This window comes from Panthera pardus, unplaced genomic scaffold (genome assembly GCF_024362965.1).
Source record: "Panthera pardus isolate Hobbes unplaced genomic scaffold, ASM2436296v1 HiC_scaffold_3, whole genome shotgun sequence".
NCBI classification, from domain to species: Eukaryota; Metazoa; Chordata; class Mammalia; order Carnivora; family Felidae; genus Panthera; species Panthera pardus.
In genome coordinates this window covers 14,764,404-14,778,890 of record NW_026526876.1, presented here as the reverse complement: position 1 = coordinate 14,778,890, position 14,487 = coordinate 14,764,404, and the positions used below count along the sequence as shown (strand labels likewise).

Genomic DNA, 14,487 nt, shown 5'->3' with positions numbered 1-14,487 from the left:
AAAGTGTTTTTGTTTTCACTTCTTAGATAAGGAGACTGGGTAGTTAATTGGATTTTCTTTTTAAAATTTCACCCCGGGCAGGGTTGCAAGAAAGGCCTGGAAGTCCTTGTCCCTCCCTTGGCTCCCTCGTGCCTCAAGTTGGCTTCCCAGACTAGGTCGGGGTGTGTCGCCCATAGACCCACATGCAGGTGTCCCCGGTGGCCAAGGTGGTACCAGGAAGCCCACTTGTTCACGAAGGAGTCACATAAACATCTCTGGTTTGTTTAAAGCCATTAAGATCTCTGCAGCAACTCTATTTTGTGTGCAGATCTCTTTTATCTGATTTGTAGAGGCCTGTGATGTGGGGAGGCTGCTTGCTCCCAGAACCCTGGGTGAGCGGTCTGCAGGGGTGGGAGGGGCCGGGAGGGAGAGCTCTGGCACTCGAGGTCCGGTGGGGGGGGGGGGGGGCGGGTACGGACACGACTTTCTGATGTTCCCTGTCGGAAAGCTACCTGTTGTCTCTTCCCCTTGCATTAGCCTGCTCTGTAGTGGTGGACGCAGACTTTAAAAGCAGGGAGACTCGGACAGAATTTAGCCTCCCACGAGAGAGCTAGAGCCTAAATTAGGCTTCTGGAGGAGGGCAGCGAGCGGACTCTTGAGTTCAGGAGCCGCCCTGGCTCGGGTTCCTGCTGAAACCGGAGGATGCAGCCGGGGGCCCCCAGGTTCCTGGTTGCTGCTGGGCGGGGGGGGGGTCTCGTGCTGTATTGCAGGTTTGGGCTGCGGAAAGTCCATTTGATGTGCTTCCTGCCAGGTTGGCCCTTCCTTCTTTCTAACGGTCTTCCAGACGGGAGTTAGGAGGCAAACCTGTTTTCCTTTTTTTTCAACAACTCGACACCCCCCACCCCCCAGCCCCGCGGTGTATCTGCTCTGTTTGCTGTTACGTTCCAGTTTCTGACTGACTTCCTTTATAAATTATGAATTTGCGCGGCTTCAGCTCTGCTCAGAGTTTTCCGTGATGCTCTGAAGCTTAACGAGCACTGCTGGGGATTGGGTGGCTTTGCGTCAGACGAGCAGGGGATAGTGAATGTTGTGGCGAACCCCAGTCTTGCTTCCTGTTTGTTTTCCATTGGGCCCGGTTGTGGGGGGGTGGGGACCAGCGAGTCACAGCTGTCCGTATGGGGAGCGGAAAGCAGGACTGGCCCGTGGAGCCTGACGTGCTTTCTTCATTCTGCAGAACAGCTTGGGTGTCCTTGCACGTGAGCCCGCGAACCCACGTTCGGGTTTGATTGTGCCGCTCCATCCACCGTATCTTTAAGTTGCGCGTGGTTTATCGAGTTAGTTCAGTAGGAGGAAGCGAATAAAGGAACCCGTGTGACTTCGTTTTGAGTTCTTCGGGTAGCGGCAGGCAGTGATGTGTTTTTAATCGGTGAGGCGACAGGCCCTTGGGTGTGCCGGGGGCCTTCAAGCAGGGGTGGCGTCGGGGCCCACGGCCGCTTATCGGAGCTTCTGAATCCAGCAGGCTCTGAGCACAAAGGTTTTCACAGCTCATCTTGTGGCAAAGCGGATGTGACCTAGTGTGAGGTTGTCGATGGTCTTTGTTGCACAGATAGTGGATATTTGGGCATTTCACTGCGGAAATTTTAATGGTTTGGATACTGAATGTTGCCCTAGACCCTTCTGGGTGTGCTACACGAGATGTGAGCTGGGTACCGTATTATTCTTTTGTAAGTCTGAGAAGTTTTGAAGTTCCAGACAAACCTGGCACCAGAGGACTGCACGGGCACTGCCCAGGCTTTACAGGTGGTGCCGGGTACCGGCCCCCATCGCCGGGGAGTCCCCAGCCTCTCCCACCTGACTTCCAGGGTGTGCTCGAGGCCCTCGGGCCGGGCCCCGAATCATACGGCAGCTTGCTCCGTGCCTGTAGGGGTGCTTCTGTACGGCTGGAGAGCTTCGTCCTGGAGTCCAGCTTGAGGATTGGAGAAGTCCTCGGGCCTACGAGCTCGTCGTACCCACCTCTCACTGTAAGGGTGAGGATGTTGCTCAGGACAGATTGGAATGAACAGCGGTCACACACTTTCAGCGGTCACTTAATGTTTTACGGCTTCTCAGAAGGATAACTTTTCAAATTCAGAATTAGCCTCCGGGGATAGAACTGTCATCTTCAGTTATGTTGCATTGGAGAAGAAATGTTTCAAAGTTCAACATGGTTATTTTATATACCGTTATGCAAGTTTTGGCACATTAAATGTAATAGCCCTTACGTTCTCTTAATGCTGTAACTGTATTATTAAAAAACATCAATCTGGAACTTTTGGAATGGGAAATGGAAATAAAATACCTAAAAGGCACTTTGGGGTATAGCTAAGAACTTAGAACTTAACCACATTTGGAATCAGGCGAACACTATTAAGATTTGCAGGGGAGCAGAAGACACATTTGATTGCCTTAAGGATACTTACTGCTGATGTCTTGTGCCCACTTGTGGAATTACATCGGTTAGGTCAAAAACGTTTTTCTAATTCGTGTCAATATATTTTGGGGACCTTTCTTTCTTATTTTCTTAAAAAGGCATAACTCAGGATGTAGCGTTGGGTGTGCAAGGACAAATCATGTTCTTTCTTTCTGTGTCTTCATTAATTTCACACCGTCACCTGTAAAGCGACCTCACGGAAGTTGTCGCTTGAAATGACGTCGGGTCACTAATGAAGCCTGTCCTTGGTGGCAGGCATGGGGACGTGGGGGCCCTTTTAGCGTCTCGTGGGACTAAAAGGTGACCATTGATTGGGCTTACGCTAGTGTTTCTGCATAAGCGCTTGGAGAGCTTCAGACATAATAATTTTATAATTAAGTCCAATTATTTTACCGAGAATTGTGTTTTGAAACTCATTAAATGCAGGTGTAGAGGTTGAGGGGATGTGATGTGTCCCGAGGGTCAGCTGGAGGAAGAGGTGGGCTGCGACCGGGGATGTTTGGGTGCCGCGTGAATCCCCTGCCTCATCCTGCACTCCCTTCCTGACCCCCAGGGAGATCCAGCGGGAAGACCGGTGGGGACAGGAGCACCCAGCGCAGGGCCCTTTAGGAGAGGATCAGGGCGGCCGGAGAGCTCAGGCTACTGGACGCGGCCTGTTAGGGGGTGAGCGTGAGTAAGTGGTGGCAGCTCTCGCTCAGAAATGGTCAGAAGTGTCCGAGCCTGAGGCCTGCCCGGAGTCCCTGCCGTGCGAGGGAGGCGTGCGGGCTCACATGTCCCGAGAGGGGCTCTCCCCTGCCCTCCTGGGGCGTGAGGCCAGGGGCGGGGGGAAGGCTGCAGGCCCGCTGCCAGGGGTGCCCACCCGGGGCTGGCTGTCCCTTAAAGCAGCCCAGGGAGTGTCGTTCCCTCAGCTGGGCTTCGTGAAAGGGACTAACGGTTGAGGAGTGTGTGCCCTTTGCAGACTGAGGACAGAATAAGACTGTGGGGGACCAGCTGGGCTGCCACAGTGGGGCAGACAGTCTTTCTGAAAGTTAGAGGGACCCGATCCATGGAGGTAGATGGTTTTCTGCGAGGAGGCTTCCCTCCCGCCGGGCCCGGGGCTGACTGAGCGAAGCAGCTGGGAACTCGCTGCAGGGTGTGAGTCCCCACCTTGCCGGGCCCTGGGAGCACGGGGGAGCCCCTGGGTTTAAAGATACTGTGGGGCGGCCGTTAGTGTGAGTCACCGTGGCCGCAGGAAGGCCACAGTGATGTCTCCGTGGAACTTCTGGTTCTAAGCGGCTTGTCCTCAAAGGCTGAGTTTGCTAGAAGATAATTGATCAACTGCATGGGATTGTTGAAGCTGATCACTTAAGTATTGGAAAATGACTAACAAAAACAATATTGTTACTGTCTGATTGATTTTCTGCCCTTTCTCCTGACAACAGACAAAGGGACTTTTTTTTTTTTTTTTTTTTTTTAAGGTTCATAACAAGAAGATTCTCTGGCCTGTGTCTCCAGGAAGACACTGCTCTCTTCAGTATGTCTCTCTCTGGAGGCAGGGGTACAGTCCCTTTAAAAAGTGATTTGTCGGGGCACCTGGGTGGCTCAGTCGGCTAAGCGGCCAACTTCGGCTCAGGTCATGATCTTGCGGTCTGTGAGTTCAGGCCCCTCATTGGGCTCTGTGCTGACAGCTCGGAGCCTGGAGCCTGCTTCCGATTCTGTGTCTCCCTCTCTCTCTGACCCTCCCCCATTCGTGCTCTGTCTCTGTCTCAAAAATAAATAAATGTTTAAAAAAAAATTAAAAAAGAGAAAGTGATTTGTCATTAATAAGTACTTTTTTTTTTTTAAGACTAAATACTACCCCCCCCACACACACTTTAAATTCTGTTTGAACACAGGGATCTTCCCTTGATGCGATAAATAAAGATCCTATGGGTTTCCTCGCTACCCGAGAATAGTGCGCCCCCACGAAACCTTTTCTAAGCCGAAATGGTGCGAAGCGGGGAAGCAGTTACCACCGATTCCTGTGGAAAACAACTTTGGGCATTCCCAGCCCCCCGCAGCCCCCCCCCTCCCCCCCGGTGACCCCTCTTAGGCTTCTCTGCCACCTTAGGGACACGTGCTGCTAACGATGCAGACTGAATGGGGGAGAAGCCCAGACACGCACAGACATAGCTCCCAGCTCCGGCCGGCCGCCCCCAGATGCCGCGTGTGTCTCCCACCGCCGCCCGGCCTGCTGCAGGTCCGACTCCAGACTCACTTGTGCTTCCCGCTTTTTTCGTAAAAGGCAGAAGTCCTCTTTGGATTTTTTGGGTTGTGGAAACAGGTGCCTTACTGCTTCTGCCGGGAGGCCTTTGGTAACGGCGACGTCCCGTCGCCTGGAAGCAGGTGACACGTGTTCCACGTGAGTTGCCGCCGTGGTCTTCATGATAAACCATTCGTGCGTCGCGTTAAAACCAGCGTGACGGTCACCACTGCCATGTTCCGTGGTCGCTGGCAGTTCTGTTTTGGAGGTTGTGGGCAGTGCCCGAGACCCGAAACAGGAGAAGAGGAACAGTCCGTTGGAAAGGACGAGACAGACTCGTCATCCGTAGACGGCGTATTTGTAAACCTACAATGCGGGTCGAGGATCACCAAGAGGCAGTTACATTTAATTAGGAATTTAATAATGTGATGAGGGAAGGTGTCCACAGCCACCACGAGACCACAATGGGGAAAATACACGGATAGAAGCACGTGCCCCCCAAACATCCATGACATGTCTAGGAAAAATCCTAAAAGAAATGTGCAAGACTGATTGGTGAAGAAAACTAAAAAAGAAAAAAAAAACAGTACTGAGAAACATTAAAAAGAGATTCAATTAAATGGAGAAACACACTCTGTTCCTGTATAGAAAAATGGACCCTTGGGGAGGTTGCCACTTCTTGCCAAATTTAATTTATATGTTTAAGATGATTTTTTTTTTTGGCATTTTGTTTTTATGAAAAATTTTTAAAATATCTATTTAATTTTGAGAGAGACAGAGTGTGAGGGGGGCAGGGGCAGAGAGAAAGGCAGACAGAATCCGAAGCAGGCTCCAGGCTCCAGGCTCCGAGCTGTCAGCACAGAGCCCGACGCGGGGCTCAAACTCACAAACTGCGAGATCGTGACCTGAGCCGAGAAGTCGGACGCTTAACCGACTGAGCCACCCTGGCACCCCTGGCATCTTGAATCAATGTTTGTTCATTTAACATTATAAGAATTTAAGAGCCATTCTGTTAGGAGAATATGATGGTGTGCTGAAACATTCCCTTATTTGCTTAAAATTTAGGTCATACCCACCACGTGTTCTCCGTGATAAGAAATGCTGTGAAGATCTTTACACGTAGAGATTTCCCCTTTATTATCCTTTTTTGTATTTTCTATGACAAATTCTCATGTGGAGTTATTGGATCAAAGAAGACAATTTAAAATACTCAATGTTACCAATATGCAGTTTAATGCAACTTTAATCGAAGTATCTATGGGATGAAAAAATTGAATAACTGATTAATTTGGGGGGGAAAGCGATGAATATAGATGTAATAAGTAAGTAAAAGTTTAAAAAACATTGTGAGGAAGGAAACCCAGCCCCCCCAAGTATTGTAAAGTGCTGCAAAGATAAATTATTTAAATCCGTGTAGTAGAAGTATTGATTGATGGGATAAGGGAATAGATTCAGTTAGCTAGCCTGCAGTAGGGTTTGGTCTGTCTGGAAATTTATATATGCTAAGGGAATCATACAAACCCGTGAGTCTGGGAGACATTCCTGTTTTTTATTTATTTATTATTTTAAAGATGTTTATTTATTAAAAAAACCCTTTTTTTACATTTATTTATTTTTGAGAGACAGAGAGAGACAGAGCGTGAGCAGGGGAGGGGCAGAGAGAGAGGGAGACACAGAATCCGAAGCAGGCTCCAGGCTCCAAGCCGTCCGCACAGAGCCCGACGCGGGGCTCGAACCCACGAACCGTGAGATCGTGACCTGAGCGGAAGTCAGATGCTTAACTGACCGAGCCGTCCAGGTGTCCCAAAATGTTTATTTGTTTTTGAGAGAGGGAGAGAGTGTGAGTTGGGGAGGGGCAGAGAGAGGGGGACAGAGGATCCGCAGTGGGCTCTGTGCTGACCGGCTGACAGCCCGACGCGGGGCTCGAACCCACGAACTGTGAGATCATGACCTGCGCCTAAGTCAGACACTTAACCGACAGAGCCACCCGGGCGCTCCTGGGGGACATTATTTAACAGGGAGAGTTGGTATGATTGGCTAGTGTTTTGAGAAGAAAATTAATCCTCGTCTTGTATCATATACCACAGTAACGTCCAGATGGCTTGAAGGGTTAAATGTAAAACACAGTAAAACACTGGAAGAAATCCATGTAGGCCCTCACTGAGCAGGGAGTTCCTGAGCCCCAGGTCTGGGCCAGGTGCGGGCACACACGTGGGTCCACTCTCCTCTTGGGTTGGGGAGCCTCGTCAGAGAGCTCTGCCAGCAGGAAACGCCGTGCATGGTGGTGCTGCCCTGCTGGGATGTGGGGGCAAACCTCCCCGAGAAATGGCCACTGTGGGCACTGAGACCGCAAGGGAGAGTCAGAGTTGGTGGAGCGGGAAGGGCCGCCTTCCAGGCCGGGGAAGCTGTGGCTGGGAGCGGGGCTGGTGGAGAAGCAGGTGCAGGAGGCACTTAGGAGGCAGGACGAGTCGAGGGTGGGCTCTGGTGCTCAGCACTGGGGGTCAAGGCTGGTGACCCCACTTGGAGCCCTCTCACCTCTTTGAAACGATACCCCACCGCCCCTGCTGGGATTTGTGTTTCCTGATGGATCCTCACCACCTACAAATAGCGATCGGCACCTAGTACGTGCTCAGTAAATGTTTGAAGGGCAAGTTCCGGGTTTCTGGCTTGAGCAGCTGGGTGGGTGGGGTGTTTCCAATACTGGGCTGCTGGAGCAGGAGCAGGTGTGCAGGAAGCTGTATCAGAGGATAGACCCAAGGTTTTGCATGTCAAGAAGCAGAGTATGAATCAGAGGGCAAACGCCAGACTAGAGAAGTATTTGCAACAAGTAATGTGGGTGCGGTCTTTAATATGGAAAGAGCACATGAAATCAATCAGAAACGGTTGCCTAATGAGGGTATAGTAGCATAAACGTGAGTAGAAAATCTACAAAAGATAAAAGATACAAATAACGAATACACCTTTGAAATAGTGTTACAAATACTGAAAGAATGCCCACTGAGTCAGTGTGATGATTTTTCTCTCATCAAATGATTAATGATTTCAAGTAATGGGAATAGTGTAACCTGGTCGCAGCATAAATTTGTGCGGAGTTTTGGAACGGATTTTGGCAGAATGTATCAAATGCCTTAATACTTTTTAGTGAACTAATTCTGTTTCTGGAAATGTAGCATAAGGAGGGAGGCCTGTGGAAGCCTCTCCCGCTGCAACCCACCCCCTCCCCCCCCCCCCCCCCAAGTGCCCATTTTACTCTGAAGCTTCTGGAAGAAGGCAGTTACTCCTGCAGCACCCCCGGGGGCAGCATAGGTCATAGGTGAATGGAAAGATGGCTGGAGAGGCCAGTGGTGGGGACAGGGCTTCATGTGTTCTGGGAACATTTCTGAAGCCTGGAAAAGTGCATGACGGGGATTCATTTTGAAATATTTGTTGTTTCTATTGTGTTTCTAGATGAAGACAGTCAGTGTTGCCTTAGTTTTGTGCCTGAATGTCGGTGTGGACCCTCCAGACGTGGTGAAGACCACCCCTTGTGCTCGTTTAGAATGCTGGATCGGTAAGTGTGCCCCTCACCCTCCTTCCTGGCCCGCGGGTAAGGTCCCTGTAGGGGCTCTGGGCTGGGCTGGCCTTGCCTTCCACCGGTCAGGTCCCTGGAAGGCTGGCACTGGTTTGTGTGAATCTGAGGGTTTCATTTCATTTCTTTCTTTTAAAACAAAAAAAATTTTTAATGTTTATTTATCTTAGAGAGAGAGAGAGAGACAGAGCGTGAGCAGGGGAGGGGCAGAGAGCGAGGGAGACATGGAATCTGAAGCAGGCTCCAGGCTCTGAGCTGTCAGCACAGAGCTTAACTGACTGAGCCCCCCAGGCGCCCTTGAATTTGCCCGTATCTGGCACATGATAGTGGCTACGTACACTTTTAAAAGAATGGAGTGACTGTGGTGATCTGTGTGCAGATCTAGGAGAGGACGGAAGGCGTGGCCAGAGCCGCGTGGCTCAGTGTGGAAGGGAGATGGGAGCCCCGCGGCCTTCACGCACTCTCCTCGCGGGCAGAGAACAGTAGGCTCTCACTATTCTGCATACTCCTTCTTGGTTTGCTGAGTTTCTGTCAACAGTCACGCTGAGTCTTACAAAATGCTTTCCTGACATCTTTTGAGATAATCACCAGGCTCTTCTTTTTTTGGTTTGTTGATATGGTGAGTTGCGTTGATGGAATTTTGGTTGTTGAGCCAACCTTGAATTCCTGGAGTAAACCCCACTTGTGTTATCTTTTTTATATATTGGTGGATTCGATTGCTGCTGTTTTGTTGAGGAATTTTGCGTCTGTGTTCATGAGTGATACTGGTTCCTGGTTTTCTTTTCTTGCAACACACTTGCACGGTTTTGGTAGCAAGATGATGCCGGTGCCATAAATGCGTTGAGAAATAGTCCCGTCTTTCCTGTTTTACGGAAGAGCTGGTAGTGAATTGGGTATTATTTCTTCTCTAAATTTTGGCATAACTTAACAGTGAAGTGTGGGTTTTTCTTTGTTTCCACTTTGAGTGTTTGGCTTTCTCTCTTTGGTAAGATTGGGGGCAGCACCCCCCTCCCCCAGCTTTCTCCATCCCTCAGCAAAAGCAGAAATTGTCTTCATCTACTTTAAATAACAGAAATTACAGATGACAGGTTTGCTCTGCTACCTGAAAGCTGGCTTTGTGCCGCTTGGATTTGACAAAAGGTCTCTCGGTGCCTGTTTTTGCTAATGGAAAGGCGCCCCCCCCCCCCCCCCCCCCCCCCTTGGCTGATGAGAGGTGTCCTACCTTCCGGTAGCCCGGGAGATCTAGATTCTATTCTGAACTGAAAAAGGAGTTGTTTTTCCCACTTTACTTGCCTGTCTCACTGTCTTTGTCTCAGAGCCTCCCCGCGTGCGGCCCAGGCCTCTCGTCCCCCGCGCTCAGGGACAGAGTTGCGGTTTCCGTAGCTGATTGCCCTAGAGGCCTTCTTGGCTCTCTGCCACGTCCTGGTGCTTGTGCCGCTGAAATTGACTTCTTATCAGCCACCGCTGACTGTTTCCTTCACTTACCCCTTCTCAGAGTGGGATTTCGCCGGTTGTGTTCTATTTTCTCCCTCTTTAACTGCTCTTACGTTAGGTTTTTAAAGCACAGCTTCTCAACCTGGATCCCACCGTGAGCTCCCAGGGATGCTGGACTCCCTGGGACTGTGTGGGTGATGGTGTCTGAGTATAGAAATGCACCTTCCAGGAGAGGATCCTTGGCTTTCATTAGATTCCCTGGGGAAGCTCCCCCCACCCAAAGAAAGAAACCAAAAGAGCCCCTCCTTCCTACCTCACACAGTCTCTTTGATGGGTGTTTATGAGACAATGTCAGTGGAAAAGAAAATAATTCCTTACTTCCTTCTTGCCATGAAAAGTCCAACAAATAAATAGATGTTTTATATTGAGCTTTTAAAATTTTTCTGCAATTCAGGAAATGTAATCTACTCTGTACTAATTTCAGTGGATTTTGAGTTCAGAAGGGCATTTGCCATTTTTTATTATTATGATTATTTTTATTTATTATTGTTATTTTTAAAAGTTTAAATCCACGTTAGTTAACATACAGTGTAATAACGATTTCAGGAATAGAACCTGGTGATTCAGCACTTACGTATAACACCCAGTGCTCCTCCCAAGGGCACTTGTTTGCCTTTTCTAAGCTAAAAACTTTGCCTTGACCTTTATTAAAACTTGGGTAGGGTTGGCCCTTCTGATGGTGATTTTATCAATATGGCCTAAGAGAAAGCAGAATCCTGGAGATTTGATTCAGCAAACTTGCAGGGGCACGAGCAGTGTGTGTTAAGATTTTATTTTGGGGGAAAGAAAGGAGAAAAAAGTCCGAAAGTTGCAAGCACACAGAACTAGAAGGCTTTTTTTGTGCTTCACACGAGAGTGAGCTGTTGACCTGCTGACCACTGCCTGGGAGTTTCAGTGCACAGTTCCCAGGAGCGTGACCCAGTGCGGCCGTCGCCATCGGGATGGACGTGGGCACTCTGCTGCCTTGTCGGCCTCGACTGTGTGTGGGTCTCCACCTGGCTCGGATGCCGTTTGTGGCACAAGGGCCTGACTCCGCTTCGTGCGTGGCCGTTAATTTAATCTCATCCAAACCGGACCAGGTCCCCAGTCTTCGCTCGGCACTCGTGACCTGACGCCCAGAGGATCCCAGGCTGTGTTTAGGACACCGTCCCCGTGTTTCCTCAGGACCGAGTTTTGGTAGTGCCTCTTCGGGAGTGTCGCGGAAGAGATGTGCCTTCCTCCCACGGCATCTGTCAGGTGGCACGTGATTTTGACGTGTCCCGTTACCGCTTACGACTCGCTTATGGCGCGACGGGGTGGGTGCCTTGGGAACTCGAGGCTGCGAGCGCCCCCTCTCCGCTGTGTCAGTGATGACAGTTCTGGGGGGAGGCGCGCTGGCTGAGTGCGTGCTCCTCATCAGACCGCGTCTTCGGTGTGAACCCAGTGGGTCACGGTCCAGTGTCACCGTTGACTGTGTTGATGCTCTGCTTGTTTCCGGGTTAGCCAGCCGGCCGTGTTCCCACCGGCTGACGTGGCCCTCGTCGGGCACCACTGTTGAGCGCCTCCTTACTTCCGGCTTGTTCTTTCGGCCCCTCCCCCGATGGGCCACACTCCTGCGAGCCCAGGTGCTGTCGGCGGCACCCGGATTTAGAAACGGAGACCCCGGGGCCGGTGTTGTCATGAGAAGCAGTGTCTTGCCACCTGTCTCCCCCTGCCAGAGCAGGGGACACACGCGTATGCACAGGTGTGCTTCCTGTGTACACGTTCACATCTGTATTTCCGTGCTGTCTGCACACGTTAAGAACCATGCATTGTGCCTCGTTTCCAACCCAGTGGGATTTTCCGTATTCGTGATTCCCTCCTCCAACAGCCTTGATGTATTTTCTCGGTGTCTCTTACCCTGTGTGACCCAGCGTCTCGTCTCTGCTGTCTGCCCCTCCCCACACGGGTGTCTGCTCCTCCCTGCCAGGTCCCCAGCCCTCCCCGGGAACACTGTCTTCCCTTCGCCTGTGCGGCCTCTGAGCCCCCGACGGGACGGGCAGCTCCCCGGGAGCCCCCACCCCGGAGGGCTGCCAGCCTTGCCCAGCCCCAGCCAGTGGCCCCAGGCTGGCTCGTGCAGGCATTTGCCGGTGTCAGGTGTGACGATAGTGGCAGCCGGGACCGAGAGTTGGGGCCCAGCCTTGGAGATGCGTGAAAGGCCAGTGCTTCTGGGCATTCGGAGCAGAACAGCGTCCGCGGACGGCTGGGAAGACCTGGCTGGTGGACAAGGGGGGGGGGGGAGGTCACCCGCCTGGGGCGAGCGGTGACCGGGGGAAGAGGAGCAGAGCCAGGGTCCTGAGTCAGTGGGGAGGGGAGCTGCTGGGGAAGAGTGGTAGCACCGGACGAGGGGGTCAGGTGGTGAGGGCCGAGGAGCGGCTGGGCTGGCGGGGCAAGGACACCCAGGCCCGAGGAGGGTTGGTCCTGCGTCTTTCAGGGTGCGGACGTCCAGAGTGGGTCGTGGCGGGGTTGGGGAGGGGAGGGCATTGCCGGGACGGCCCCCTGCAGGGGCGGGTGCAGCCACACAGCCCACGGGGCCCTCCTGTTTGGAAGGCAGCCAGTCTGCACACTGTGTCTGGTCTTCGGGGTCTGTGCTGTGTCTCCGGAAGTCAGAGGGCTCTGCCGGTCCCTTCAGCAGATCACCCGTTACCGGGGCCTTAGTTTCCTCATCTGTAAAATGGAGCAGGAGGGAGGCGGAACGCGGCTCAGTGCAGACTGCCTGTGGCAAGGAGCGGCCCCCGATGCCTGTTCGCCCGCCACCTGGACCCCCCGCCTGCCACAGCACTGAGTGGGGACCCAGGCGCCTCCTGCGTCCGCTTCTCTTCTGCCCCCGCGTGCTCACGGAGAGAGGAGAACGGAGCGTGTGTCGTGCACCCCAGCCCAGTGGGACAGCGGCCCCGTGCTCTGGGGGCCTCCAGCAGATGTTTGATAGTGAAGCGCTGCGCGTTTCTCATTTTGTTTTACAAAGGAGACGTCAGCCGTGTCAGGTGACGACCAGAGCCCCACTGCTTTGCTTGGGCCCGTGAGTGTGGGGTCTCTGTGCAGGGGTGGAGCGATTGCAGGTGGGTTGCCTTGGGGCCACAGACCCACATCAGGCCGGGGGAGGTGGTCGGTGCAGGTTGGAGCCGCTCTGCCCTCGGGGCCGAGGGCTCTGAGTGGTGAGACTCGTGGGCGACTCTTACTTCTCAGTCCGTGTCGCTGTCCCCGGGCATGTGCTGCCAGCACCGCGTAGGAGAGAGCGCTGCTTCCGGAGGCTCGGAGAACGGGCCTGTCCTCGTCCGTGAAGCGGCCCTTTAGGCTTTCTGATGTGACAGGGACGTCGTTGCCGGAACAAACAGGCAGAGCCTCAGCGTGCTGCTCTGAAGCCAGTGCACGGCCTCCCTGACGCGGGGAAGGCGGGGAGGGAAGGCTTGGGCGCACAGGCCCCTGCAGCTCGTGGGGAAGGTGCGGACTCGGGGGGCTCACCGGCCCTCCCGCGCTCCCTCACGGCTTTCGACGCGTCTTTCCCCGCCCCTGCCCCCCCACTCCGCTGGACAATGAGATGCTGTTTTGTTTCATAGAAGTGACACTCGGCTCTTCTCAGGGAAGCGGGGGAGAGGCTGTTTTGTTTTATGGCCTGACATTAAATGCTACAGCAGCGATACTAAAAGCGTCCCACTGAAGGATGCTGAGTGCCCATCCCTCTTGGCGAGATGTCTGTGTTTGGAAGCAGGGTGCAGATGAGTTGACTGCTGAACAGGAGGAAGTGTAATTTTGCCGGGAGATTTTTCTACGTGCTCATTAATGGTAGCCGTGTATCATAAGACGTAGGAAAGCTGAAGGTTTGTCAGGGGCTTGGAAAGTCTGGTATCCTAAGGAAATATCGAGGAGGCGCTCACCTGTGTTCTTCTCTTACTCCTTAGAGACAGGCCTTTTCTTTTTCCCTCCATGCACGCGGGCACTGGGAGGCCCCGTGCAGCTGAGCTAAGAATAGAGCGGTCATCTTTGCACCTTTAGTGAGGTGGGTCCACCCTGAGGGGCCCAGGAGCTCAGAAGCTGCTGTGGGTAGAGGACTCGGGGCAGGCCGTGTGGAGGGAGGGGGTTTTGCAGGGGAGGTGAGAGCCAAGACCGCGAGGAGGAGAAGGGGCCCAGCCGTGGGGGGTGGGGGGTGTAGGGGGCACCCACTGCCGTGAGCCTGGAGCACCCCTGGGCCTGCGGTGGAAGCCCTTGTTCTCGGGGGCTCCCGGGTGAGGCCCTCTTTTCTCTGTCCGGTCACACTGGCCTCTCCCGGCAGTATCTCCGCGTCCCCTGAAGGAGGTGTTGGTGTAAATCGTGTGGAGCCTCCATCCCCATGAGCAGAGTGCCTTGTGCGAGCGACAGGGTTTGCACTTCACAAAAGGGCATCCCGGCCACAGCTCCTGGTGCCTGCACGGGGCGGGGGACGGGAGATGGCACCAGGACCTCACCTATTTTGTGGCTAAGTGGCGGTGAGACTGAGGGCTGGGCCCGGCTGCAGCGTGGACAGGGCTCCTGGAGGATGGTGGCTCCCTTCCCGGGACCCTCGGGCCGTGGGAGGGCCACGTCCGGCCCTTGGCCAGAGCCTTGCTGCCAGGCTGTGTCCTGCTCTGTCCTCGACTCAGTAGGATGAAGTGCCTCCCACTGTATATGCTTCTAATGAGAACATATATGTGGGTGACATCATGGCCGACGGCGCAGAGCCATTGAAAACTATCTCTGACTTCAAAGTGGCCCCTTTGCCAT

The 14,487-nt window shown here is 53.1% G+C and overlaps 1 protein-coding gene across 2 annotated transcripts in view; it reads left to right on the top strand.

The window, feature by feature from the left end:
* RPTOR (regulatory associated protein of MTOR complex 1) overlaps window positions 1-14,487 on the top strand; it is a 330,740-nt gene that overhangs the window by 64,430 nt on the left and 251,823 nt on the right. Inside the window, exon 2 of one of the 2 annotated variants that reach the window (XM_019465972.2) lies at window positions 8,118-8,220. The exons of the other annotated variant lie outside the window; for it this stretch is intronic. Within the exon in view, the coding sequence (XP_019321517.2) occupies window positions 8,118-8,220 (103 nt within the window). The remainder of the gene's footprint in view (window positions 1-8,117; window positions 8,221-14,487) is intronic. 2 annotated transcript variants of the gene reach the window in all.